We start from the raw sequence: 26927 nt of genomic DNA on the forward strand, positions 1-26927 counted from the left end.
ATGTGATGTTAGTAAGATAAATGTTGGCTAGATGAGTTTGTAATATATGTAGTATTGATTACTACTAAGGAGAGGTTAATTGGAATTGATATTAGATTGTTTGGCTGTAAGTCTATTATAAATAATAAATGGTAGATTTAGTGTCAGTAATGTCGTACTGTGTATTGAATGATTAGAAGACACATTAAGATTATTTGGTTGAATGTGAAAAAATATATTTAGTTGTGTAACTAATTTATATATTGTTGATTTGGTTATTCACTAAGCTTGTTGTAGCTTACCATTTTATTGTGTGTGTGTCTTTTAGATTCAAGTAAACTCGTAGAAAAAAGTAGAGTTAGTAGCGCTGAACTTAGATTCTTACACGAAATTAATCGTAAGATCCTCTTGATAACTATGTGTACTAATTTGTGATACAAATGTACACCGAATTAGTTATGATTCATGTTTTATAAAGGAAAATTTTAGGTGTACATGGTATTAAAAATCGGGTGTCACCGTATTTGTCGTGTCAACCCGTTTACTTAAACATGTTGAAATATCCTACATAAATCCGTTTATTTTGTGTTGGTTTTACAAGTCGTATCGGTTTTTACCAAATCTATCTAAAATAGTAAAATATGATAATTTTTATCAAAATTTCCATTATTATGACTTTATTTATATATTAATGAAAGTATACAATGAAGACATTAATGTCCAAAATAAACGTTTGTTAATGTTGGTTCTTATATAATAAAATTTCATATTAAATATACGAAAGTGTCAACATTTTTCTCATTGACCGACCCTTGTTTTATAAAGATTCCAAGACTAATATCACAAGGCTAATATTTAATTATATCGTTCGGAACAGCCCAAACCTATTAAGCCCAAAGTTATCAGCCCATAAAACATGGATACGTTAACATAGCGCGTAATTTAGCAAATATATGTTTATCATACACCGTACACCATGAACTTACAAGAAGATAAACCTGTGTCTCAATGAGTATCACTCGTATCCATTACCCGCCAAACTTCCTCTTCTTCCATCTTCATCTACACAATTTGAATCAATGTCATCTCTTGATGTATCCTCACATGTTTCTCTCTCTAGAATTCTTTCTCTCTTCGCTCCAGTATCCAGATTCTCTCAATCTTCTTCGCTCTTCCTCCCAACTTCCTCCTCCAATCCATCTCTGTGTCTATCAGCCGTATCTCTTCACCGCCGCCGTTGTAAAGCCACTATTCCATCGTGTAGTCCATCTGAAGGAGAGTTTGAAGCAATAGAGTTAGCGGAAATTGAAGATGATGCGGAGTCTGATTTTGAAGATTTAAGTGATGAAAACTTGGATGTGGATGAGCTCGAAGTGGAGGCGGAAATGGCCGTTCGTGAATACTCGCTTTCTTTATCTAAGGAATTGAAAATCGGTGCGTGTTTTTGCTATTCATTTATGGTCCGTAGGGTTTACATTTTAAAATGACAATTCTGTCTAATTATTGGTCAATCTTACTATTACAAATTTAATTTCAAGTTATTAGAAAAGTATATATATGGAATTACTCGTGATAACTTGATTCATCTCTTAGTTGGAACCTGTGTGCTTGTGTTTTAATTAACTTGCTAGTTCAATTTTGATTGAAAACATATTGACATTCACTCATGTTTTAGAAGAGGAGCCGATTGATGAAAAAGAAACTCGTGGAAGAAGGAAGATGCGTGAAAGTATCAAAGTCGTGAATGTGAGTTACCATATCCTATGTACTATCTTCAGTATCTTGTGATCTTGTCATTTGCTGAATCCTGAGAGTATTGTTCTGTGTGATTGTTAGAGTTTTTGCTTCTTAGTAGCAAGTCTATTCCTGAAATGGTATAATTAGCATGAGCGGGAATGAAATACTTCTTGTGACCCAAAGTTTATCCTAGCTGAAATGCTAAAATTTGCATAACCTGCCATTGAGGTATCCATTTCTGAAAGATGCCTTGTCCTCAATAATGAGTTTCTTGTTTTGTCTTCTCAAACATCATATGCATTTCATCCAAAGTCAATTATATATACACTCTATAGTAATCTATAATTTTGTTAGATTGGTTGATTTACATTGAGGTTCTTATCCACGAATTGTGAAAACACTCCATTCTCCCCTTTCCAAAACAGAAAAAAGGTCTTAAATTTGGTTCTAACTATGAATAAATAGAATTTACTCATGACCAGAAACTGGCCTTATTCTTGAAGGAGCTGATGCATATACATTTAATCAACTTTCTTGTTCTTGATGTTAACCAATCATCTTTTCAACTCAATGCAGATACCTGATCATCTTCTTCCAAAGGTTTCAATTGTTGGAAGACCAAATGTTGGCAAATCAGCATTATTCAACCGCCTTGTTGGGGTATAAATTTATAGTCTTTGTCCTTTTTGTTATACTTTCTAATATCTGTTAGCTATTATCTGATTATATATCTTGTCATAAATTAAACTTTTATATCTGTTACAGGGAAACAGGGCTATTGTGGTTGATGAACCTGGGGTTACTAGGGATAGGTTATATGGTAGAGCCTTTTGGGGAGACAAAGAATTTATGGTGATTGACACAGGAGGTGTTCTCAAAGTTTCAAAGTCACAGACTGATGTTATGGAACAACAATTATCTGTTTCAACAACAATTGGCATGGAAGGTATTCCACTTGCTTCCAGAGAGGCTGCTGTTGCCAGGATGCCTTCAATGATTGAGAGACAAGCTACTGTGGCTGTAGAAGAGTCATCAGTCATCATATTTGTAGTTGATGGACAGGTATTGTTCATAAACTAGCAACATTAATTCTACTTGAATCTTTACTTGTTATGCTTTTTTTGTATTGATTTCAATTGGGATTTGCTTGGTTGGATGGAATGGAATGGATATGGATATGGTAATGGAATGAGTCATTACATTCCATGATCATGTTTGATTGGTCTGTAGGAATGGAATGAATGTTCAAATAAGTTTTTTATATTATATGTAGAATTACAATATATTATTCTTAACTTTATTTTATACATTATTTTGATTATAATATAGTTAAGACAAAATTGCAAAAATGGTCCCTGTGGTTTCTCATTTTATGTGGCTAAGGTCCAAACGTTTGAAAAGTTGCAGATTTGGTCCTTTTCAACAAGTTTTGTTGTGGTTTTGGTCCCTCTTCCGTTAACTTTAACTGGTTGGTTGTTAATTCTTTTAAAAATGGTCCATGAGGGTAAAATTATCATTTTAAAAGAATTAACAACCAACCAGTTAAAGTTAACGGAAGAGGGACCCAAACCACAACAAAACTTGTCGAAAAGGACCAAATCTGCAACTTTTCAAACGTTTGGACCTTAGCCACATAAAATGAGAAACCACAGGGATCATTTTTTCAATTTTGTCTATAATTAATGAACTTCTGTTCACCAAAATAAAAAACATAGATAATAAAAGCTTATTAAAACCCAAATAAGGTATTAAAGTATCTTAGGAATGGAATGAGTCATTAGTGATTACATCCCATGATCATGTTTGGTTGTTTTGTAGGAATGGAATGAAATATGAATGTTCATATATTATTTTTAACTTTATTTTATATATCAATCTGATTGTATACTTAATCAACTTTGATTTACAAAGGTAACAAAATATAGATAATAAAAGCTTATTAAAACTCAAGTAAGTTATAGAAAGTATATCTTTTAGTTATTTCTAGATAACAAAATTGTAATTCAATTAAAAAAAGAATAATCTTTTGAAAAGATTTGTGACTAACTCTGAACAGGTAGGCCTGAATGCAGCTGATGTGGAAATAGCAGATTGGCTCAGAAAGAATTATTCAAATAAATGTATTATATTAGCTGTTAATAAGTGTGAGTCTCCACGAAAAGGAATAATGCAAGCATCAGAGTTTTGGTCTCTTGGGTAAGCTCTGCTTCTTTCTCACTTATATTTGGATTTTGAGATTGTTTTTTAGGGATTTTGAATCATTCAAAGGATTTGGATTTAGAATGATTTAAATTTGTAGTGTTTGGATTGTAGTGAGAGACAGGATACATGAGCATTGGGCAATAAACTCATTTTTTCTTTTTTTAATAACAAAAAGCTTGCTGCATAAGGAGGATTTATCAAACCATATAAACATAAAATTATCCTAAAATATTTTAAATCCATCTACATGCTTCAAACCAAACACCCCTTAGGGTCTTTTTGGTATGATGGAATGGAACCAAAAAGGAAAGCAATGAACAGGGTAATTGAGTGATAAATTAAAAATGCTGTTTTAATAAAAATAAACCCTAATAAAATAAAGGTATATCGCTTAGAAAAATTGCATATAAACTACCTTCGCTTGAAATATATATACTATGTGTTATGTGTATTTCAATAATCCAAAAAAAAAAATTATCGCTTTAAAAATTTTGTATACAAAAAAAAAATAATAATAAACAAAACTAAATACCATATGATCTTGAAACTGAAATCAAATATAATTTTTATTACTTTCAGAAAATAAAAAAATGTAATTTAATTGAAGTTTAGAATCCTTTTTAAAACATTGCTGTTATTGAAAATAAAATAAATAAAAGCAATGTATAATTTATGATATATCATTCCACATTTCCATTCAATCACACAATGAAAAAAAACACACATTCTGTGAGGAATGCTTCATTCCATTCCTATGTGGCAAACAACCTGGATTTTAATTTTTTCATTCCATTCCCTTTCCGATTACTGCATACCAAACACTACCTTAGTTTTCAGATTAACAACATAAAAAACTCAATCATATTCATATAATAATACCATTATCTTTTATTTAATCAAACTATTTTTCAGATTCACACCACTTCCTATATCAGCTATTTCTGGAACAGGGACCGGTGAGCTTCTTGACTTTGTTTGCACAGGCTTAGGAAAAACCAAGGTATTTTTCAAATTTCACCACTTACCAATTTATTTTTATACAATTAATGATTTTTCTACACACACAGGATTCTGATGTTGAAAACAAAGAAGAAGAAGAAAACTACATTCCTTCAATTTCAATTGTAGGGAGACCAAATGTTGGGAAAAGCAGCATTCTCAATGCTTTAGTTGGTGAAGACAGAACAATTGTTAGTCCTGTTAGTGGAACCACACGTGATGCTATTGACACCGAGTTTGAAGGACCAGATGGCCAGGTTTTTGTTTTTAATTTTTTTAATAAATAAATATTTAGATTTAATGTTTTTTTTTAATTTTTGTTTGTAAAAAATATTGCAGAAATTTCGTTTGATTGATACTGCTGGAATTAGGAAAAGGGCAGCAGTAGCTTCATCAGGTAGTACAACAGAGGCTTTGTCTGTTAATCGAGCATTTCGTGCAATTCGGCGTTCTGATGTGGTAGCTCTTGTTATTGAGGCCTTAGCATGTATCACAGAACAGGTATGGAATGGTTGATTCCATTGTAATGAGAAAAGTTGTTTGTTTTGTTTGTTGGAATGGAATGGATCCATTTCTGAAGGAATTTGAATCCTTTTATTTTGTTAATTTTCTTTCATTAGGTATGGTTGATTTTTTTTTCTCATTCCATCATTGAATGGAATGGAATTGAAAAGTTCATTCCATTGTTATGATGGAATCAGAGAAGGAATGGAATGAAAAAAAAAGCTGTTTGTTTTGCCTGATGGAATCGAATGGACCATTTATCAAGAACTCTGATTTTGAATCCTTCTGTTTTGTTAGTTTCTTTCGTGGGAAATCTATAGAAAAGTCCCAATCTTTTGGAAAAGTTTCAAAAAAGTCCTAATTTTTTTTGAACAGAAAAGTCTCATTATTTTGAGAAAATCATATAATCTGTCATTTGCTGTTCAAATATAAAAAAGGACTTTTCGTTAATTTGGGCAAAATGTTAAATAATCGGGACTTTTCTGTTAAAAAAATAACTTTTAGGACTTTATTGAAACTTTTCCCAAAAGGTTGGGACTTTTCTGTAAATTTCCCTTTCTTTCCTTGGGTATAGCTGTTTTTTTTATTCCATCATTTAATGCAATGGAATGGAAAAGTTCATTCCATTGGTATGATGGAATCGGAGGAGTGGAATGGTTGATTCCATTGGAATAAAAAACTATTTGTTTTGCCCGATGGAATGGAATTGACCATTTCTGATGAAATCTGAATCCTTCCATGTTAATTTTCTTTCCTAGACATGTTTTTTTTTTCATTCCATAATCGCTGGAATGCAAAATGGTAATATAACCCATTTTCATCTATAAAATTTTTAATATGTTATAAATTCATGAGTTTAAATAAACTATAATTTATTTTCTAAAAATAACTAGATTTTTTTTATGTAATATAAAAATTGTGAATGAGCTCTGTAATTATAGTTAAATAATATATCCAGTAGTGTTAAAAACTATACCTTGTTTTTAAACATAATATAGAAACAGCGTAAGTTACAAAATGGTCCCTGTTCTTTCTGATTTTTACAGTTTTGATCCTTTGATTCAAGGCTTCATATTGCTTTTGGTCCGTGGGACTTCCTGATTTTGATCAGAAACCTTGAAATAAGGACCAAAACTGAAAAATAATAAAATTTTAGTTAAAATCTGAAAGCGCAGGGACCATTTTTGTAATTTACTCTACGAAAAAACACCAACCTTTACAATCAATTAGAAAACTGAAATCCTGACAAGAAAGGATTCTTGACTTGTACTTAGGATTACAAGATTGCAGAAAGGATAGAAAAGGAAGGCAAAGGTTGTCTAATTGTTGTCAACAAGTGGGACACAATTCCAAATAAAAACCAACAAACAACATTACATTATGAGGAAGACGTTAGAACAAAGCTTCGTATTCTTAATTGGGCACCTATCGTTTATTCAACTGCAATAACTGGAAACAGCGTTGACAAGTAAGTATCTTTCTTTATTCTTAATAAAATATTTATTAATATAAATATTTAAATATTTAATTGTAATGGAAATTGGAATTTCAGAATCATTGTTGCTGCAAGTGCGGTTGAAAGCGAGAGATCAAGAAGGCTTAGCACAGCCACTTTGAATCAAGTCGTTCATGAAGCTTTAGCTTTTAAATCACCTCCAAGGACTAGAGGTGGAAAAAGAGGACGCCTCTATTATTGCACTCAGGTATTTAAATCATTTTTCTATTTGAAAATTGAAATCTTCTTTTTTTTTTTTTTTTTTTATTAATAGTGAAACATGAAAATATAATATATGAAAAACACAGGCAGCTATTAGGCCACCTACATTTGTTTTCTTTGTGAATGATGCAAAGCTTTTCCCTGAAACATACCGCCGTTACATGGAGAAACAATTAAGATCCGATGCTGGATTTTCCGGTACTCCAATTCGTCTTTTATGGCGCAGCCGTAAGAAATCCGAGAAAGATTTTGGTTAGTCTTCGTCCAAACAGATAACAGATAACAGATAGCAGATAACAACTGACATCTATATGATTATTTCCAGGGCAAGGTCCGGTGTCAAAACCGAAACCAAACTTCACGCATAAGAAGTTGGTTGTAGCTACATGATCTATCAATCTTGAAGAGAAAAAGTGAGGTAAGGTTAATAGTTTCTTAATGTTGTAATTTCACTATTGTCATCGAGTAAATATGTGAACGCTAAGAGCATTTCATGATTTACAAGAAGCGGCATTGGCCTCACCCGAAGCTTTTACGTTTTGCCACATCAGATTTTGAGTAACTTTATATAACAAAAAATTATTTTCATAAACCATTTCCAAAAGATATTTTTGAAATTATCTTAGTTTATTCGTATCTTTGTGAAATGTTTTTTTTATACACTCCTCTTGTCTGATTTGTGATTTTTCTAAGTAAATGCTATATTTTTAAAAATCAATATTATTTGACTATTGTTTTTAATGAAATAAATATATTACAATATTGGAAAATCAGAAAGATGACCATATTATGTTTTTTTTTTTTTGAAATATAAAAGATGATAAAGTTATTATGTAATATAGTTGTAAAATAAAAATAGTATAAAAAACAACGAAGAAGTGAAACAAATCAACAAAGAATAAATATTTGAGGTTATATATAATTAATATTATTAAATAAAGCGGTTAATTGTATAAAATTCAAAACTTAAAAAAAAATATTTAATAAATTTTGGTTAATAATATTGAACGAAAAACATTTCCAATGGTGACCTTTAGGGGATATTTGGGATTACTTTTGAACATCAAGTAGAAGGACTTTTTGTAAAAAGACTTTTTGCGAAAGGTCTTTAAGGCTATGGGTGTGGTGCCTTTTATACTAATGGTAAAAAGGTGTCATGTAGGCGTTACGTCAACTTTCATATTTTTTTTACAATTTTCACCTATGGACTAGGGTGTGGTAAATGGTATGAGTTTTTTTCTTTTATTTTTGTTTTTTAATTTCAAAAAAAAATAACATCTTTTTTTAAAAACCGCCACCCTTCCACATCCGGTTGAGCCGATTGAGTCGATTGATCGAATGGTCTCATCAACAGAACAGTAGACTTGAATCTTGTTCCTACATGACCCGATCAATTCGATCGGGCACTCGTCATCTATTTTCATTGTTCAACTCTTAACGACACGAAAAAACCATTTTTCAACTCTTTGACAACATGAAAAACCAAAAGCTGGTACTAAAATTAAAAATTACATTTTAGAAATCCTAAAAGTAAAAAATAACATGAAATTAAAAATTATATTAAAAACCTAAAAAAAAGTATGAAGTGAAAAATTAAAATTAAAAAAAAAATAGAAAAAAACATAACATCAAAATTTCATTTGCGGTTTAGCTTATATTTTTCACGAATCGACTGCTTCATTGCTCGGTTTCACATCTTGCATTAACAACGTATACTCGGTGAGTCGGATGGTTTCAACCATATGCTTCTCCAAAGTTGAATTCAATTATGCTATTTGTGTCATCATTTTTTCTGATCTAGCTGACCGCTCGGTTCCGACGGGAGAATTTGAAGATGTCGCTTTCCCTTTTCCTTTTGCTCGAGCTTTTGTTTTGTCCCTTCCCATTGGAGGAGGAGGCGGGCGTATTTCTTTAATGTCGTCGTTATCATCATTAAAATTAACGCCTACGTGACCATCCGATGAGACTTGTTGCGAGCTCGAATATGAAGATGTCCGACTTCTTTTTGGCGGAATAGCAATTTCTTCATATGTTGCAAGTTCCCTCCACCTATTGCTTCTTTTGACAACTTCCCACACATGAATAAATTTAAAAGGCTTTTGCATATCATATTGGAATGTAGCGTGTGTTTTTTTCAACAAACTCGTTTCACTTTCTCCGCTAGCTCATTGCTTTTCAAAGTTTGTGTAAATTCCATTCCAATATGTGATGACTTTGTTCATAAGATTCCATGTGGAGTTACATTGGTCGGAGGTCCGATAATCTAGATTTCGACCAATTCCCTTACAAAAGCGCTCCACGATACGTAACCAAAACTGATCACGATTTTGACATTTTCCTGTGCCACCATCTTCAGATATGTCGACCCATGCCCTTCCTAACTCAACTTCTTTATTTTGTGTCCATCTTCTCGGATCAACCTTCCCTTTCTTTTGTTGTTGAGGTTGAAGTTGTTCTTCGTGTTCGGAATCAATCATTCGTTTGAAGGTAGGAATGGCGGTTGGGATGGAAATTGAGTTTGAGATGGTTGAGTTTGAGGTTGAGATTGGAAATGGAATTGTTGGGGCATTTGGAATTGTGAATAATAGCTAGGAACACCGTCCATTTGTGGCTGGTAAGGTGGTGGTGATGACGGATCGTAGCCGAAAAGGGTGAAATGGTTGTTAACATTTTGGTTTGGAGCATTTTGTTTGGAAGAGTTTGGATTGTTGGAAGAAGTCATGTTCAAAGAAAAAATAGTTGTTGAGAGTGTATAGTGTGGTCAAATTTTGGAAATTTGATTTGTATATATAGTAGATTTTTTTAAAAAAAAAAAAAGGAAATTGCCAAATTAGCCATTGCCGACCGTTTGGCAACGTCTCCTTCCACAAAATGCCACAAAAATTAAAATTTTGCCAACGGTAGAAGACCACTGGCAGTAAAACCCCCTTTACGGCGCGGTGTTCACCGGCAGTGAAATGATGACACGTCGGATACTGCCGATGTCCCCATTACCACACCGTTTAGTCTAAAATGTGTTTGGATTAGCAAAAAGTCAGCAAAATGACTTTTAGTTTAATTTTTACATGTAAAACAACAAAAAGTCAAGTTTTGTGACTTTTAGAAACCCCTACTTTTCTTGTATTCAAAAAGCCATTTTCAAAAGAACTTTTCTATTACCCAAACACCTTTTGTTTTGTTTTTTTTTTTTTTTTTTTTTAAACTTAAAGATTAAAAGTCATTCTAAAAGGAATCCCAAACACCCCTTAAGTAAAAAACCTGGTTAAATAAGTTTAGCCAAACACTCTTTTAATAGCACGGTGGGTTGACGATTTGTCTATGGATAACAAGGTTTATAGGATGTGGCATTCTAGATTTTAAGTGATATGTATATGCTATATAATAATTTTATGTTTTAGAGATTTGTGTTGTACAGTACAACACTATTAAACAAAAATTGTTATGTGAAAAAAATAAAATGACTAATATATTTCTTGATTTTTACATATTTAGTCATTGAGTTTTTTTTCCGTCCACATTTACCCTTTCAACTTGTTAAATTGTACACATTCAGTCTTTATGACCGGCTACTCTAGGTAAGCTGAAAAAATGACATAAAAATGTAATATATTTCTCATTTTGTACACATTTAATCCTTAATATTTTTTTACACATTTAGTTCTTAATATTTTTTTATTGCAAAATAAATCATTTTTGTTTTTGTATGCATTCAATACTTATGACTGGATTCTTTAGGTTTTTCTCACGTCATCATACATGAAATAATCATTAATATGGTGTTAGGGTTGTTGATGCTTATGTCCATCGCGACATGGGCTGCTTGGTTGCTTAGGTCTTGTGTTCTGAACGCCGTAACTTCTTCATACGATTTCAGATTCAGATTTTAACGATCTTTATATCCACACGTTCAAATTTGAGTCTACTACAATTTTCATTAAGATTACTCCCGTTAAAAAGTAATATATTTTTACTTACAGTTTTATAAAAGAAACATTCATTCACAAAGAACGCATGCATATAAATGTTTTTTTTATAAAAAATAATATTTTTACTTACGATATTTATGTCAATGCGTTCTTTATGAATGTATGTATGAACATTTTTTTTTTATAAAATCGTAAATAAAAATATATTACCTTTTAACAGAAGTAATCTTAATGAAAGTTGTAGTAGACTCAAATACAAATGCGTGGATATAATGATCGTTAAAATCCGAGATTGTATGAAGAAATTACGACGTTCAGAATACAAAACCTAAGACAAACCTAAGAAACCAAGCAATAAATATATTAACTTAAGGTATACAACAATAACTTAAATCATAAACAAATTCTAGAATTTTATCCTTCTTTCATCCCATAAAACTTCTCACCGAAACTTTCTGCTAGCAAACAACCAAAATCATCACTTATTTAAAAATTAAAAAACCATTAAAACATAAGAGAATATAAGCAAAGATATAATGTTAGTTACATGGTACCAAGGAAATTCAATCACTCTTTATGTTGAGCTGTCATCATATGATCTTTTACCCTTTGAAGGTATTAACTACATAACAAAAAACATGATAATATTAGTGTTATTCACTCTTTTTGTTGAGCTGCCATCATATGATCTTTTACCCTTTGAAGGTATAACTACATAAAAAAAAGGTGAAAAATTGATCCAAAAATATGAAGAAAGGCTTACAAAGTTTTATATGTCATCTTCTCATTCAATTCATCAATGTCTTTGCCTAAACATAGCTCGGTTTCTTTGCCTAAACATAGTGCAACCGAGCTCAAGATCTATCGATGAAGACCATATCCAATCTTGTACACAACTTCCATGGTTTCAATGTTAAGTGAACTCCTATACTTATTGATAACTCAAATTGCAATTTATTTTAACCTTTTTAGCATATATTATATAATATATTACTAATTAACCTTTTTGCGGTGCGGTTAATACATGCGGTGTGGTTATGGTTTTTTTGTTTTTTGAAAAAACAAAAACCGATAAGTCCTTGTAATTTGTATTTGTTTTTTACATACATAAAGATACATCTCTAATTCCTTGTAATTTGTATTTTTGCAGGATAAATCCATGCTAGTTTTGCTTGATAACAATCTCGTGTTGTTCAAAGGAATACACATAACTTGATTTTGATCATATCGCAACTTTTGGTGAACTAAGTTTTTATATATTAGCAGTCTCATCAACTTTATGCAAAAAAGCAAATTTTGACACAAACTTTATCTGTCAGCATATGTTTCAGAATCAGATGTAAGTAAGCAGCCCAAATTAAGTCAATTGCAACAAGAGCTTGTGCATTGCATAACTTAACAATGAATGTGAATGTGAATGTGGTTAGAAGGATTTCTTTTCGTAAGACACAAGGCCATGAACTCCACCTTCCACCTGTGCTGCTCCTGTTCGTACCTGAACAAAAGTCAAACCATAAACATAAATATTAACATGGAAACTTGTGTCATTTTATCACTAAACTGTTATTTTCTTATGACTGTTGTAATAATAGTTTAATGGGTAAATCGATAACTGGTGAAAGAAAGTACATTGTGTTATTTGTAGTTCGCCAAGATATTAAAAACGGGTAACCAAGAAAAATGATAATTCTAAAAGGTAAAAAGGTAAAACAGTTGAATCAAAATAATAGAGTAACTTATAATTTTGGTCCTTAAGTATAATAGCTGATTTTGGTCCCAAATACATATTATTTTACTTGAATTGAAACAAGGACAAAAAATGTTACAAACACCCACCAAATTTGCAATAAAAAATTTTGGGACCAAAATTCAAAAAATCAGATATACCCACCAAAATTCAAAATATAACTTACTCAAAAACAAATTAACGGCTTAATCTACAAAATGGTGAAAGTATAATTTGCCCTACTTTGATTACTTAGAGTAAAAAAATAGGGATAATGTTCTTTAATGACAATTTTGAGTCCCGATTTATAGCCTAATTTTGCAACTTTGAACCCAAATATATAGTTATTTTACCTAGACCTAAAACATTACAAAAATCTCTCCAACATTACCACATTTGCAAGATAAAAACCTTTTGGGACCAAAATTAAAAAAAAAAATGATATTTGAAAAAAGGTTTTTGATTTTGGTATATACCATACCTCAAGCCTTAAGACCCCACACCTCAACAAATCATGAGCCGAATGTAAGGAAGAAGCACCAAGATCTTGGAAACCCTGTTTCACTGCATGCATAGTATACGGAATAAACTTTAACACCGAACCTTTATCTGCAACTGCTCCAACAACCCCCTGCGCAATCTTCATTTTAGCTGTATCACCCAGGTAACGTGCATCACTCCCTTTTCTCATCGCTTCTAGAGACCCCATTCCTCGATACTTTTTCACCCTTTCACCCCCCTAATAATGTTATACCAAAATAAAAAACTAATTAAATATCATTTATAATAAAATAGAAAATTGCAAGTTACCTTAACCTACCTGATTTGTATAAGCTCCAGGAGCTTCGGTACTTCCTGCTAAAAAGCTCCCCATCATCACAGTTGACGCTCCTAAAGTCAAAGCTTTGACTATATGTCCAGAATTTGAAATCCCACCATCAGCGATCACTGGAATACCACTTTGTGCAGCAACCGATGATACTTTGTACACTGCGGTTGCCTGTCCTCGGCCAACAGCACAAACTTCTTGAGTAGTACAAATGGAACCGGACCCCATTCCAACTCTCAACCCATCAACTCCAGCGTGTATTAAGTTTTGAGCTTGATACATCGTAACCACATTCCCACCAATCACATCCAAATCAGGAAACGTTTTTTTAACATATTTGATCATCTCTATCTGATAAATCGAGTTTCCTTGTGAACTATCGATCACAATCACATTAGCACCAGCTTTAACAATATGTTCTAACCTTTCCTTATCATTCTCCCTAGTCCCAATGGAAGCTCCCACCAAAAACTCCCCGTTTTCTCCAACAGAAGGCAAACCGGAGGTCTTCGGGAACCCATTAATCCTCTCTACATCCCATTTACTCACCACATTTATCACCTCCCCTTCTCCACTCACCAAAGGCACAAAATCCATCTCCTTTTTTGTTAAATACCCAGCAACATCTTTAAGGTTACACGTATTTGGCAATGTTACCACGTTCTTCTGCATATAGCTTGAAATCCTAGCCTCCTTATCGGGTAAACCTTCCCAGGTTAACTTATCGACAACGCCTAACAGATTCTTGTTATTCTTATCATTGGTTATGAAAACGCATGGGGAGTTATTGAAAACAGAGGCGGATGAAATGGAATCATCCGGTGACAAAAACGGGATATCGGTTGATGCGAAAGGGATACGGTGGGATTTGGTTGACCGGATTAAGGATGACTGTTCAGATGCGGTGTTGTTGGAGTGGATGATTCCGATACCACCTACAGCGGCCATTGAAACAGCCATGGATGCTTCGGTGACTGTGTCCATTGGAGAGGCGACGCATGGGATAGAGAGGTTTATGTTACGAGAGAGTTTTGTGTTTAGTTGAACGGAGTCGGTTGAGAAGTCGATATAATGAGGGAGGAAGATAACGTCGTCGTAGGTGTAAGAGTATCCTTGGTTGAAGAGTCTGGTTGCCGGAAACCCATCCTCCATCTTCATATATCCGTTCATATATCCGTTGCTTGCGGTGGTCATGGTTGCTTGAGGTGGCGTTATTAGGAATAGACGAAAACTGAATTTGAAGTTACCTGGTGCTAAAGTAGAAAAAAACACCTGGCCTGGCCCCGAAGTCAGTCACAGCCGGAGATGTGAGCGCCGAAGCCGGAGATGGTGTCGGAGTTGTAGCTTGAGAAGATGGGGCCGCGCAGCCTTAGAAAGTGAAGTCGCAGCCTGTAACAGCCGACGAAGGTGTAGTGGACCGGTGGCCGGTGGCCGGTGACCGGAGTTCGATTCTTCAAGTAGGAGCGTGAGGGGGCTGATCGCTTAGATTGAGCGGGTGAGGGGCAAGTTAGGGCAAATCTGTAAAGCCCAACTAGAGAATGTAGTGTATCGTGACTATGGTATTAGAGGGTGTTTGGCTAAGCTTGGTTAAGCTAATAGGTTATAAGCTAAAAATAGTGTTTGGATACAAATAATTTACAGATTAATAATTTAAAATAGTTATAAGCTAAAAATAGTATTTGGATAGAAATAATTTATCAAGGTATCATACCGGAAATAAGTCAAAATCTATAAGTAATTCTCCTCTAATTTATTAGCTTATAAGTTATAAGCTATAAGTTGAAAAGTGATTATGAAAAGTAATAAGCTTAGTCAAACACCCTCTTAACCTTTTTAACATATACTATTATATAACTAGTTTTTATAGTTGGTTTTTATGTGTTTTTTTGTCGTGTATCGGAAAAAGAGATAAGATATCATATGATATATATTAACGGTGGGATAAACATAAAAAGTTTAGAAATAAAATGGTGGTAATATTTTACAATGCTGAAGGTTGAGGGGTAAATATAATATTTTAAAAAGTAAAGAAATAAAAGATATCATTTTACAAAATAAAAGGGTTACGGATTATATAAAGTTGAGCGATGAAATATAAAATAGTGAAAGTGACATTTTATAAAGTTGAAAGTTGAGTGGTGATGTGATATTTTAAAAAGTATAAAGATGAAAAATATTATTTTACAAAATAAAAAAGTTACAAATGATGAATTATATCAAGTTGAATAATTAAAGTTATATTTTACACATTAACATAGTTATACAAATAGCTAAAGTACTTTACTCACAGACCAAAACTTACAGATTGTATATATTTATAATATATTTGTAATTAATAAAATATAAAATTAAATATTATATACATATTAATATGATTCTACTCAGGGACAAGCACCAGTGCTTCATCCTAACGGTTCAAACATGATCAAGTGTGATCCTCTGAGTGGTATGGACCGCAGGGCTAAGAACATCCATTTCTATAGTATATCTTACAATTGTTAGTATTTCATGCATAATTCTTCATGAAACTACCCGGCCATTATCACTTACCCCTTTAAGCTCCAGCAGTTGATCCCAAGTATGAAGTCCCAAACTACAGCTAATGGTCCCGGTTCGATGTGTGAGATGACAACAAGATTTTGGACCAATAATGATACAATAACTATGAACCTGTTCCATGGCATCCAAGGGAGTGAGAATAAACAGATAACAAAAATGCATGAATGCTAATGCCCTAAGCTAAATTTTATGCAAAAATAAAAAGTAGAAAAGAAGAAAATAAAATCTTTTTGGAATTTTATAAAAAAAAATGAATGCAAATTAGCCTAAAACTAAAATGATATGCAACCTAACTAAAAACGCATGAAAAGAATAAAAGGAAAAGGGAAATGTCCCACTCCAAGCTTAAGAACAAGAATTGCCCTCAATGCTTAAGGAAAGAGCGGAAATGACCTAAATCGGAGGGTCGGGCGGCAGAAAGTGTCTGTGGCGGTAGTGGTAGTCCCACATATCCTGGACCTGGCGGGAAGTGGGTGGGAAGGACTGCTCTAGCCGATCAACACGGGTCACCACATCCTGGATGGCTCAGGTGTTCTCCCACCGGAACCTGTTCTAAAATATTAAAATTTAAAAATACTTACTTAAACGAATTTACCATAACAACGTTGATGACTAAAACATTTTTTGAGACTATCTAATTGTATCTTGGAGGTAACATGCTAATAAGTCATATTTGCAACTTTTTTTTCAAAACAAATGGTGTAATGTGAATGTGAATGCATGACAGTAAAACAATTTGAACATACGTGATGGTAATATCTTTTGATAATAGATATGATGTTAAATAACATTAACAGGTTGATGGTAAGAACATGAACTTTGGTTTATGATTTATATTTAACAACTTGGATTATCTTTTAAAACGATTATTTTGTTGTTGTTTGTAACTTGTATCGTAATGAACTAGTTATAGAGTTTACTTTTTGTTTCAATGGATAAGAATTATTTTGTATTAACGAAACTAAAAAATAACGTAACCGAGTTATCTGACCCGGGAACTGAAACTGCCAGTTCCGGGACTGGTTCCAAAATTTTAAAAACCGCCTAGACCAGTTCCGGTTCTAACTTCATAGGAACCGTTGGTTCTTGTTCCATTTTCGGTTCCAGCGAAATGAGGCGGGTACACGTCTATGCTTAACCCTAATCTCTCCCACTGCAACGCCAATGGAGGACTATCGAGAAGTAGAGGTTGGAGTATTTGGTCCTCCAACACAACCCTAACTCTATTTGTCTTGAATGCTAGTATAAATATGGGTATAAATGATCTTGATCGTTCCACTTCCGAGCATACAAAGTATTGAAAATCCAAAAACTGGAAAGAAACAAGCATAGTTGATGTGTTCATTTATGGGAGAAGACAAGAACAATTTCTGATTTTTTACAGCTTAGGTCTTTAAAGTTCGGTTTAATGATGCTTTCTACCCTAATCCAAGAATCCTATAACATAACAAGTTCTGGAAAATACATCTAACCCCTGGCCAGAATTCTCTTAACATATATAGTTTGTGAAAATAACGAAATCGACATCGAGGTTATTGACCTCCTTGCTACGCATACGGGTCATGTGCATTCAGTAGTACGGGCTCATACTACTTTCCACACCTACCCGTATTCGTATCAAGGGGTCGTCACAGACCACCTGATCGCAAGTCCCAAAATCTAGGATATGCATACATCGTATACATACTCTCAAGAGTAGCTAAGCCTTCCTCACGTTGTCCTTCTATAACCACATTCACTTATGGAACTTCCACCAACCCTGCAGTCACTCGTGCATGCTAATCATACATAACGTTGAATTCCATAGACATTCGAAAACTTGATTCTACCCTAAGCTCACAAACAAACAAGGAATAAGAAATAAGGCTAAATCAAATATTTTCCGACTATAAAATCTTAGTTATGTAACATCATGGTGTATATACTAGGCAACTACAGTAATGACGTCAATTCCATCTAGCATACAAGAAAATCTCCTAGTCTATCATGCATCATAATTCAGGCAATTCTATCATGCAATTCCTAAAGATCCTTAACCTACAACTAGCATACAGCTCTATCATAATCATCATAAGCAAATAACAGTGTGAGTATCTTAGGAAATACTTTCTTGCTCCGGTTGATCATACACATCTCATCCCTCCTTTGTTACTTTTGAAAACAATTTTGAAATAGTTTGAAAACCCTTGCAGATCCTTAGTTTTAGCCAGGATTCACACAATTGTTCATCCAAATTTCTCAAACCAGGGCTCTGATACCAACTTGTAACATCTCAAAATCAAGACAAACAAATTTCATTTTTAAACCAATTTAAAAACCACAAATAACACAAAATCATAGTTTCCAAAAGTCATAAAACAAGAATCAGAGTATTCCTAAAATAATAATCTCATAAAATCCAAAATAATGTGCATGATCAAGCCTTCGCCTTGCCCCGTCCTCTGAAGTACCTAAAACTATAGCAATCAAAATGTAAGCCAAAGCTTAGTGAGTTCCCCCAAAATACCCCACACAACAGAGCATATACAATCATGCATTCTAGGTCCATAATCATAAGACTGGATTACGTTCGGGTCCACAGTCATATGACTGGATTACCCCTAGCCCACAAGCCACAATCATCGGATTGGATTGCCTCAGCCCAATCAGCCATCGGATTGGAATGCCTCGGTCTATTGGCTTACGCACATAGCAGTAAATGTTGGATTAGATGTCTAAGCCCATAACTATTATTGGTATGTACTTGACCCGAGAGTAGCATGGTCCATTTGGGTTGTATAACACCATGACAATTTGTTAGGATTGACTCTTGAGAGAAGGTTATATATGATTTATTAATATATTATAAGTTGTAATATATTAATATGAAATCATATGTTTTATTTAGTATTGATCAAGAATTAATTTGGAATTAATTTAGTGATCAAAAGAGACTAATTAAATCTATGGAGACTAATTATGATAATTAGTTATATTTATATGTGTTGGGCTTATGATCCATGTTGGACCAAGTTTATGTATGGATACATAAAGAGTTGGGTCACATGAACCATGGATCATAAAACCCATGGGTATGGATTTGGGTTAAACCCACGACCCTTGGAATCCACCATATAAATATGTTGTTTCATGACCAAAAACGTGTGCATCTTTTCTTAGAGAAATATGGACGATTTTGGGTGCATGGAATTCTCTCTCAAGAGCCACCTTTGTCCTAGGTGAGTTGTGAGCCATTTGAGGCATTCATACTTTTGGTGCTATGCTCTTAAGGCCAAATACAACAAGGTTTCAAGCTACATAAAAGGTATGTCATCCTAACTAGTATTTCATATTGTTTATGTCAATTGCATGCTAGTTATAGGCTTAATGTTTTGGAAATACCATTACATGTATAATTAGAGAAAACATAGATCCAAGGCATTTAGGTTTGTATGTGCACCATAGGATGTTGTAGTATACAAAAAAAAACCCAACAGTAGTATCAGAGCCATGGGTTGGTATCTATTATATTTGATGTTATTATCGGTTTTCGGAGCAAAAAAATCGATTTTCCGCTGTTCTGGACAGTGGACTCACTGAGTCCACTGGGGGACTCGCCGAGTCCAAAAACAAATTCATCCAACTCGCCGAGTTTGTTCTTACACTCGACGAGTTGGAGCCCCTGACAGCAGATTTTCGAGTTTTTTTGGCCTGTTTTGGATTTGGATCATTACCACAAAATGTTTTTGTTCATAAAATTTGATTTTGATGTCATGGTAATTAATATCCTCATCCAAACAAAAGATAATTGTCAAAGCTTCAAGATTTGTGTTAGTTTATGTGATTAGCTAAGTTCTTGAAAATTGTTGATATGAATTATCTTTGCTTATGAGTTTGATCTTTTTCATAGAAAAATTATTTGATTATTGTGTTAATTGAAATAATTGATCTTAATGTTTTTATAAACTCCATAACTTGTCCTCACGTTATGGAATGATAACGTCTATTTTATGCATATATTTATGATGTTTTCTTATTACTTTATACTATGTTTTTATGTTATTTAGAACTAAAAGATACTTAATATGTTTTGAAATATTCAATTACAGTTAAAATGGGAGCTGGAATACAAAAGGAAGAGAATGGAGCTGAAAAGATGCAAAAAGGATATTGCTGGCAGATTGACCCCTGCAGTGTTTCGGGTATATCTGATGACTCGTAAGTCCAATTGACGAGATTCAAAATGTTCTGAAAAGTAGACGAAATTTCCTACGAGTTATGTGATAGGGCCTTTTTGCTAATTCGGCATTTATCTTATCCAAAATCGGCCTTGAAGATGAAGCATAAAAGCTGGACGGAAATTCCTTCCAAGTTACTTATTCCCCAAGCACCACTTACCTTATTTTTATTTCCTTAATCCCTAAGCCAACATTAGTTTCCTTATTCCTATCCAACTCTAATATTCCATATTAATTCCATCTCCATTCAACTATAAATACCCCATATCATTCACCCATTTTCATAATCTATGATATTCCACTTCGACTTGTGCGACAAGAAATCTTCATAGCTGCTGTTTTGAGGGTCTAGAAGGCGGCCGGAGGGCCGTTAAGCTGATATGGAGCAATGATCTAAGGGATTGGAGAGCGGATTCGTGTCGGTAATCAGGTGGTTTGTTATCATGACCATGTTTAGCATTCCATTGTGATGCCACTATGTTTTTACTTTTTGATTTTGGTGTCAAACCATTTGCTTTGAGTTTATGATTAGATAAAACCTTGATTTGTGGATTAATTGCTATATTGGATTGTTTTATTCATGTTTAATTTATCTTGATAAGCTTGTTAAAAGATCCTTATGTGTTAATGACAATTATTTTCTGTTAATTAACCAGCATATTAAGTTGCATGAACATCTCTTAATTGCTAATCTCTTATGATTTTGATGACCATCAAGATTATATGCCTAGGAATAGCGAATGTGAATCTAGGGTTAACTATGAAATAAGTAAGTTAATGTGTGAGCCTTGTGTGACGAACCATCAACAAGAGGTTAATTGAATTGACAAATTTAATTAACTATTATTACAAGTCTTGCTTGATACGAACTGAACACTAGGAAACCTGTTAGTTTAATCAACTGATCACTGCTTGAATTGACTTGTTTGCTAAAGGATTAGTAATAGCGAACGTGAATCTAATCATTTTAGAAATCGGTGAACATGAATAAATAAATATGTGTGTGCAATTGTCTATGATTTTAAGGTGTAATTTGTCTAAACCAAAGTACCTAAAGTGATTTGTCTTCCTGTCAGTCTATCGAGATTTGCTATTTAGTTATTCGTTTGAGATTTAATAATACATTTCTTTATTCCTTTCGTGTGCTTTGTAACCTATAATCAAATATTTTAAATTAATTCACTACCGTTCCCCTTGTGTTCGACACCCTTGCTTATCAAAACTATATTATACTCGATCGGGTTCACTGCCTGTAAGGTGTGGTTTAGATGCGATAAATTAGGAATTATAAATAAAAAACTAGTGCATTAAATATTCACATCATGGAAAATGAAGAGTTTTTCATTTAAAAGCACATTAAGTCTCATAGGTTATGAAAATGGAAGAGTCTCTATTTTTAATGTCATCATAAAATGTTTTTTATGTCTTCCATAATTTGTCCTCAAGTTATAGAACTTGAAAAGTCTTCCATAAAAACCATATTAAACACATAAGTTATGGAAACCAATAGTTTTTGAATTGTTCAAAACTTGCCCTCAAGTTTTGGAATTTGTAAAGTTACCCCCCATGTATACTTTAATTCCAACCCTTAGAATTTTAAAAGTTTAAAATTCAACCATTATACTATTATAATATTATAGGTTTAATATATATATATATATATATATATATATATATATATATATGTATAAGATTAAGTCAGTCTTATCGTTAGTAGGCCTCATTCACGAAGCCGGTCTATAAGGGGGGTATAAGGTTACTGCCTATCAAATGGCAGTTTAATGGGTGTCCACTCTCACCCACCGCTTCCTTGACTGGTGGATGGTCGTTAGCCGAACGGATAGGACAGAACATTAATTCTCCCTTCATTAAAAGTATAATGATAAATACTAAGTAACTAAACTCTTATAAATTCCCAATCTTAGTTACTTAGGAAAATGTGAATTTGGTGCTAACCCATGAAATTGCACTATGCACCTTATTAAGTCGTTAGTGGAGTGTGTGTGGTTAACCGACACACTAATCTGGGACTGACAATGTGTGGCAAATGGTAGCTTGATGTTAATCATAGATCAATGGAGCGTGTGTGGTTAACCGGCACATTGATTAGGTGGTTGTAACATTAAGTGTACCAGGTTAATTATCATGGTTATTCACTCCTTGTTTGTGATCCTCGGCATCCCAGTCACAAACTTGAAGGGCACAGTCGAGATTTAAACATGCCATTGAATAGTTCAATGAATCTCAAAAGATCTAGGAGTTTCAATTCATTTAAAACCTAATGTTAAATTTCGTTTTTGATGGTGTAAATTGGTAAATCGTTATTTACCTACCTTCAAATATTTTGTAGCTTTGATTACGACATCCCTCTTCCAAGTTATAAAATATTGTGTTGGGTCCTAGCCTTAATATTTCATATTGGGTGTTATATTAAGGGCTTAAATCAACTAAACTTGAATTTCTCCATCATAGATGTCTAGTTATGACAACTTTGGTCTTCTTTATCCTTTTGGATAAAGCTATTCTAATGAAGATGATATCCCAAATGGCAATTAAGGTGAAAGATTAATCCCTTTGTTGTGCATTAATGGGACTGGAAATCATACTTCACTTCCTCCACCTCCTCCAATTGTTCTCCCTAACCCACAAGTTCTTGAAAAGTTCACTCAATCCCTATTGGCAAGCAGTGTCTATATGTACTCTCATCTTGGAGATGAAGTCTCATATTGACAAGCTGGGAGAGTTGGGTGTCGAAGTCTCAAGAAAGTTGACTGTTGACTGGGTTCTTCAGTCACTTTCCGAGTCATATAGTGAGTTCTTTAAAGGACTACTATGTGACAGACCACGACATAACCCTTAATGATCTTACCTATTTGCTTGTTGCTGCTGAATCAGCAATGATTTGGAGCACTGGAAAGGCAAATTTGATTGGAAGATCTACTTCCCAAACTTACATTGACATTGACAATGGAAACATTGGAAGTCCAGAAAAGTCTTCTCTTCCTAATGCAAAGGGATCGGCCATAGTTAACCCGGTTGACCAAATCGTAAAGAGAAAGGCTAAGTCTGAGATAGTCCCATGTACCATTACTAAAGAGCCCATAAGTTTCTATTGCCAGAAGAAAGGGCATTAGTTGCGAAGCTGCCCTATTTACCTGAAAGTCCACTAGGATGGCAAAAGTCAAAAAATTTGACTATGCTTCAGGTAAAGTCCACTATCTAACTCTATTAAGTTCCTATTTGGAGATTCTTATTGCATGATGTGACTAGGTCGCATTTTGATGTATTGTAGAATCGGAAAAAAAGAGGAAGCTTAGAAGAAGAGTATGTTGAATCTGATCGCGAAGATGGATTTCGATCGCATGATTCGAAGATCAGAATTTTGAGCTGCTGCTTAAGAGTTATGATAGATTGCTTAGGAATAGATAACAACATAGTTTTCATATGTATTTGCATTGTAAGGATAAGTTTTTCCGCAATTTTAAAATAAAAAGGAAAATTTTTGATTTTATTTTAAGTATCCTGACAATGGCATTTGTGAAAATGGTTGTTTACATGATTCCATTGATAGCAATATTTGTCACAACCCGAAAATTTCTATCTTATAAGGTCAAACATATCAACTTAAGGTCAAACTTATAGGCTTCTAGACCGATTATACATAAGAGTTGCGTGTTAGGAAGTGAACCACGTAAGAACCAAGAGCCTAGAACAAAATTCGAGCCATAAAACCTCAACAAGTGAGGTTCACGGCCAAGAAACATGTTCACCGTCGTGAACCCTTCTTAGGCCGTGAACTCATGCTATAAGTATGAGTTTTAGCCACTTTTCCTTCACTTCTTCTTCTCTTGTCCGTAATCACTTCATTCTCTCTCAAGTATCATATTTCAAGAACACCATCTTTCACTCTTAAACATTCCTTTTCCTTTGCTATTCCTTAGAAGCTTACTAGGATCTTCAAACACTTTCCAAAACACCAAAATCTCCAAGATCTTCAAGTGTTCTTCATCATTTTGGCCGTAAACCTTCAAGTGGGCCGTGAACCATTCAAGTGGGTCGTGAATCATCAAGCTTGGGCCGTGAACACCTCAAGCCCAACCGTGAACACCCCTTCAGCCTCCTAACTTGCTTCTAACACTCCTTTGGTGAGTTATTCTTGCATCCTAGGTTGTTTCCCAATCACCTTTGTAGTTAGATTCACTAATTACAGGCCAATATGTATCATTATATGTCCTTTAGGACTCGTTTGTGCCTCGGGACTTCATTCGTGGGACTTATCATCCTTACTCAAATCTTCAATTGAATCAACCACATAAGGTGAGTTCATACCCATATAATCTATATTTTAAATGTTTTTAAATGCTTTTAAAGGGGGGGAATACAAGTTGAACACAATGTTATTGTGTTAATATTTACCTGTGATAACCATCACAATAAAGGAATTCTCGTGCTTTTATAAATTAGTAAATCAATTCAAAAACTCTTTTAAAAGATGTTAGATTGTTGTTTATAAAACTCCGTTCTAAAAGTACATGCTTAACTCAGTACATAATTGAGTCTTTTCTACAGGCCAGTAACAGTTCAAACAAACATACTAGTAACTATAATAGGTATAGTTTAGGGGATTACTACTTACTACTTCTAGATCAGTGAAACTTACATGAGTCAGTTCATACATGAGTCAGTTCATACATACTATAACTAGAACAGGAAGGAACATACATACTATAACAGGAATAGAAAGGAACATACATACTATAACAAGAACAAGATAACAATAATGTGAGCCACTACTTCATGGCATAACAATATACTTGTTGTGTCACGTTTTGTAACCAGAGTCTCCTAGAGGGAGAGCGTGAGTTTGTGTATAGATCTATACGGGATTGACCATCCTACACCTTGCTCCTAGCTACAGTGGGACCTGCAGGTCTGCGGGTGACAAATGTCATATCATTTTCAACGTCTTTAGATCGTCGTGTTTTATACTAGTCAATCAAGCATGGTTAAAACCTCATCACATTTTACCTTAATTTAACTAAATGGTTTTAAGGTAGTTAGTACTTCAGTAGTTATTTTATACAACACTACTGTATATCTTCATTTTTTTCCATTAAATTCAGTTTGAAGGAGGCCTATAATGCTAACTTTATGATTCCCCGATAGATACATTAGGGATATATATTAATCGGATCCGACATGCAGTAGGATGTGTGCTTTCCGCTTCATTTCATGTTCCTTGTTTGGTTGTGGGCTTAGAGCAGATTCACATAGTCTACTATCTATTCAATCTTGATATATATATATATATATATATATATATATATATATATATATATATCCTGTATACACCAAGTAATCATAGGGAGTAACAGGTATGGGTCAGGTCACATCATACAAATTCAGTATACCGCTTTCTAGTACAAAAACATATTTTTCGGATAGAACATTAAGTAGGTGAAACTAGAAACTTATCTATAAAAGGTTTGATACGCATTATTAAACCAATATAACTAAAAGGACCTTAAATGCTTAATTCTATAATACCTTAGTTTATACATCAGGGTTATATATAATTAATATCCGATAGGCAGTTGAATGTGTGTTTTCCGCCTTACTTCCTGTTTCTTGTTTGGTTGTGGACTTAGGGCAGATTCATACATTTAACTGTCTGTTCGATATTAGATTATATATAGCTAGTATAAACTAAGTGATTATAGAAGGAACTATTGTGGTTACCATTTTACTAAAGGAAATATATGATTTTCTTAAGGGATGTTTTCTTCAAATATAATAGAGCTATTACAGTTAACTCCGTAAGTACCAACTGAATACGCCAGGGTTATATACAATGAAGATCTAACAAACAATGGGATGTGTGACTTTCGCCTCATTTCCTGTTCCTTGTTTGGTTGTAAGCTTAGGGCAGATTCACACAATCGATTGTCAGTTTACTCTAAATTGTATATAACTTGTATCCATTTAGTACTCATAGAAGGAATTGTAGAGTCATTTTTACTTATCATTCATCACATTAGAAAATATAGGATTTTCTGGAGGAACATGCGAACTTTTCTAAAAAGAACTTTTAGTATACTTTTTATAACTAAAATACTTATGAACTCACCAGCTTAAATGCTGATCTAGTCTTTCAAAATAACTTGTATTCTCAGGAAACTAGTAGACATGTACACGCTCAGGGATTCAGAAGATGGAGCATAGTAGCTTCATATCTTGTTTTGTTATTTACTTTGTAGTCAATCTTTTGTGAATCTAATACATTGTAAACACTTTACTATTAATGCAATGGTTGTTTGTTACTTTGATTACTATGATGCATGTGTTGTGATACTAGCATGGCGTCCTCCACCCCCGAACATTTTCGCCGTTCCGGTTTGGGGGTGTGAAAATATTGGAAAATGGATTTGATTCTTTCATTTTTGGTAGTGTCATAATTTACCAAATAAGGAAAGATTCTCATCACCCAAGTTTCAGTTGGATAGAAACTTGGAATCATGCAACTTGTATTGTA

At 33.6% G+C, this 26927-nt stretch overlaps 2 protein-coding genes across 6 annotated transcripts; one reads left to right on the plus strand and one right to left on the minus strand.

The window, feature by feature from the left end:
- Positions 1-959: 959 nt before the first annotated feature.
- EMB2738 (GTP-binding family protein) lies at positions 960-12439 on the plus strand. Of its 5 annotated transcripts, none has more exons than XM_079055337.1 (14): positions 960-1413; positions 1655-1725; positions 2293-2376; positions 2482-2778; positions 3773-3912; positions 4831-4918; positions 4986-5174; positions 5257-5314; positions 5402-5418; positions 6696-6889; positions 6974-7124; positions 7225-7390; positions 7464-7556; positions 12215-12439. In XM_079055337.1, the coding sequence occupies exons 1-13, from the start codon at positions 1059-1061 to the stop codon at positions 7526-7528; spliced, it is 1875 nt and encodes a 624-aa protein (XP_078911463.1). In that variant the 5' UTR covers positions 960-1058; the 3' UTR covers positions 7529-7556; positions 12215-12439. The 5 variants fall into 5 exon arrangements, 4 of the variants coding, with proteins under 4 accessions (XP_078911463.1, XP_078911460.1, XP_078911462.1 ...); XR_013713922.1 differs by having other exon boundaries at positions 978-1413; positions 5257-5418; positions 12215-12303; positions 12384-12439; XM_079055334.1 differs by having other exon boundaries at positions 978-1413; positions 5257-5418.
- Positions 12299-15164, minus strand: LOC145119640 (inosine-5'-monophosphate dehydrogenase 2-like). Its single transcript, XM_079055338.1, has 3 exons — positions 13611-15164; positions 13272-13529; positions 12299-12559 (listed from the first exon to the last, which is right to left on the minus strand). Exons 1-3 carry the CDS (start codon positions 14811-14813, stop codon positions 12488-12490), a joined length of 1533 nt encoding a protein of 510 aa, XP_078911464.1. The 5' UTR covers positions 14814-15164; the 3' UTR covers positions 12299-12487.
- Positions 15165-26927: the final 11763 nt, after the last annotated feature.

Source organism: Lactuca virosa, chromosome 6, assembly GCF_052849685.1.
Source record: "Lactuca virosa cultivar CGN04683 chromosome 6, Lactuca_virosa_CGN04683_v6, whole genome shotgun sequence".
Taxonomy (NCBI): domain Eukaryota; kingdom Viridiplantae; phylum Streptophyta; class Magnoliopsida; order Asterales; family Asteraceae; genus Lactuca; species Lactuca virosa.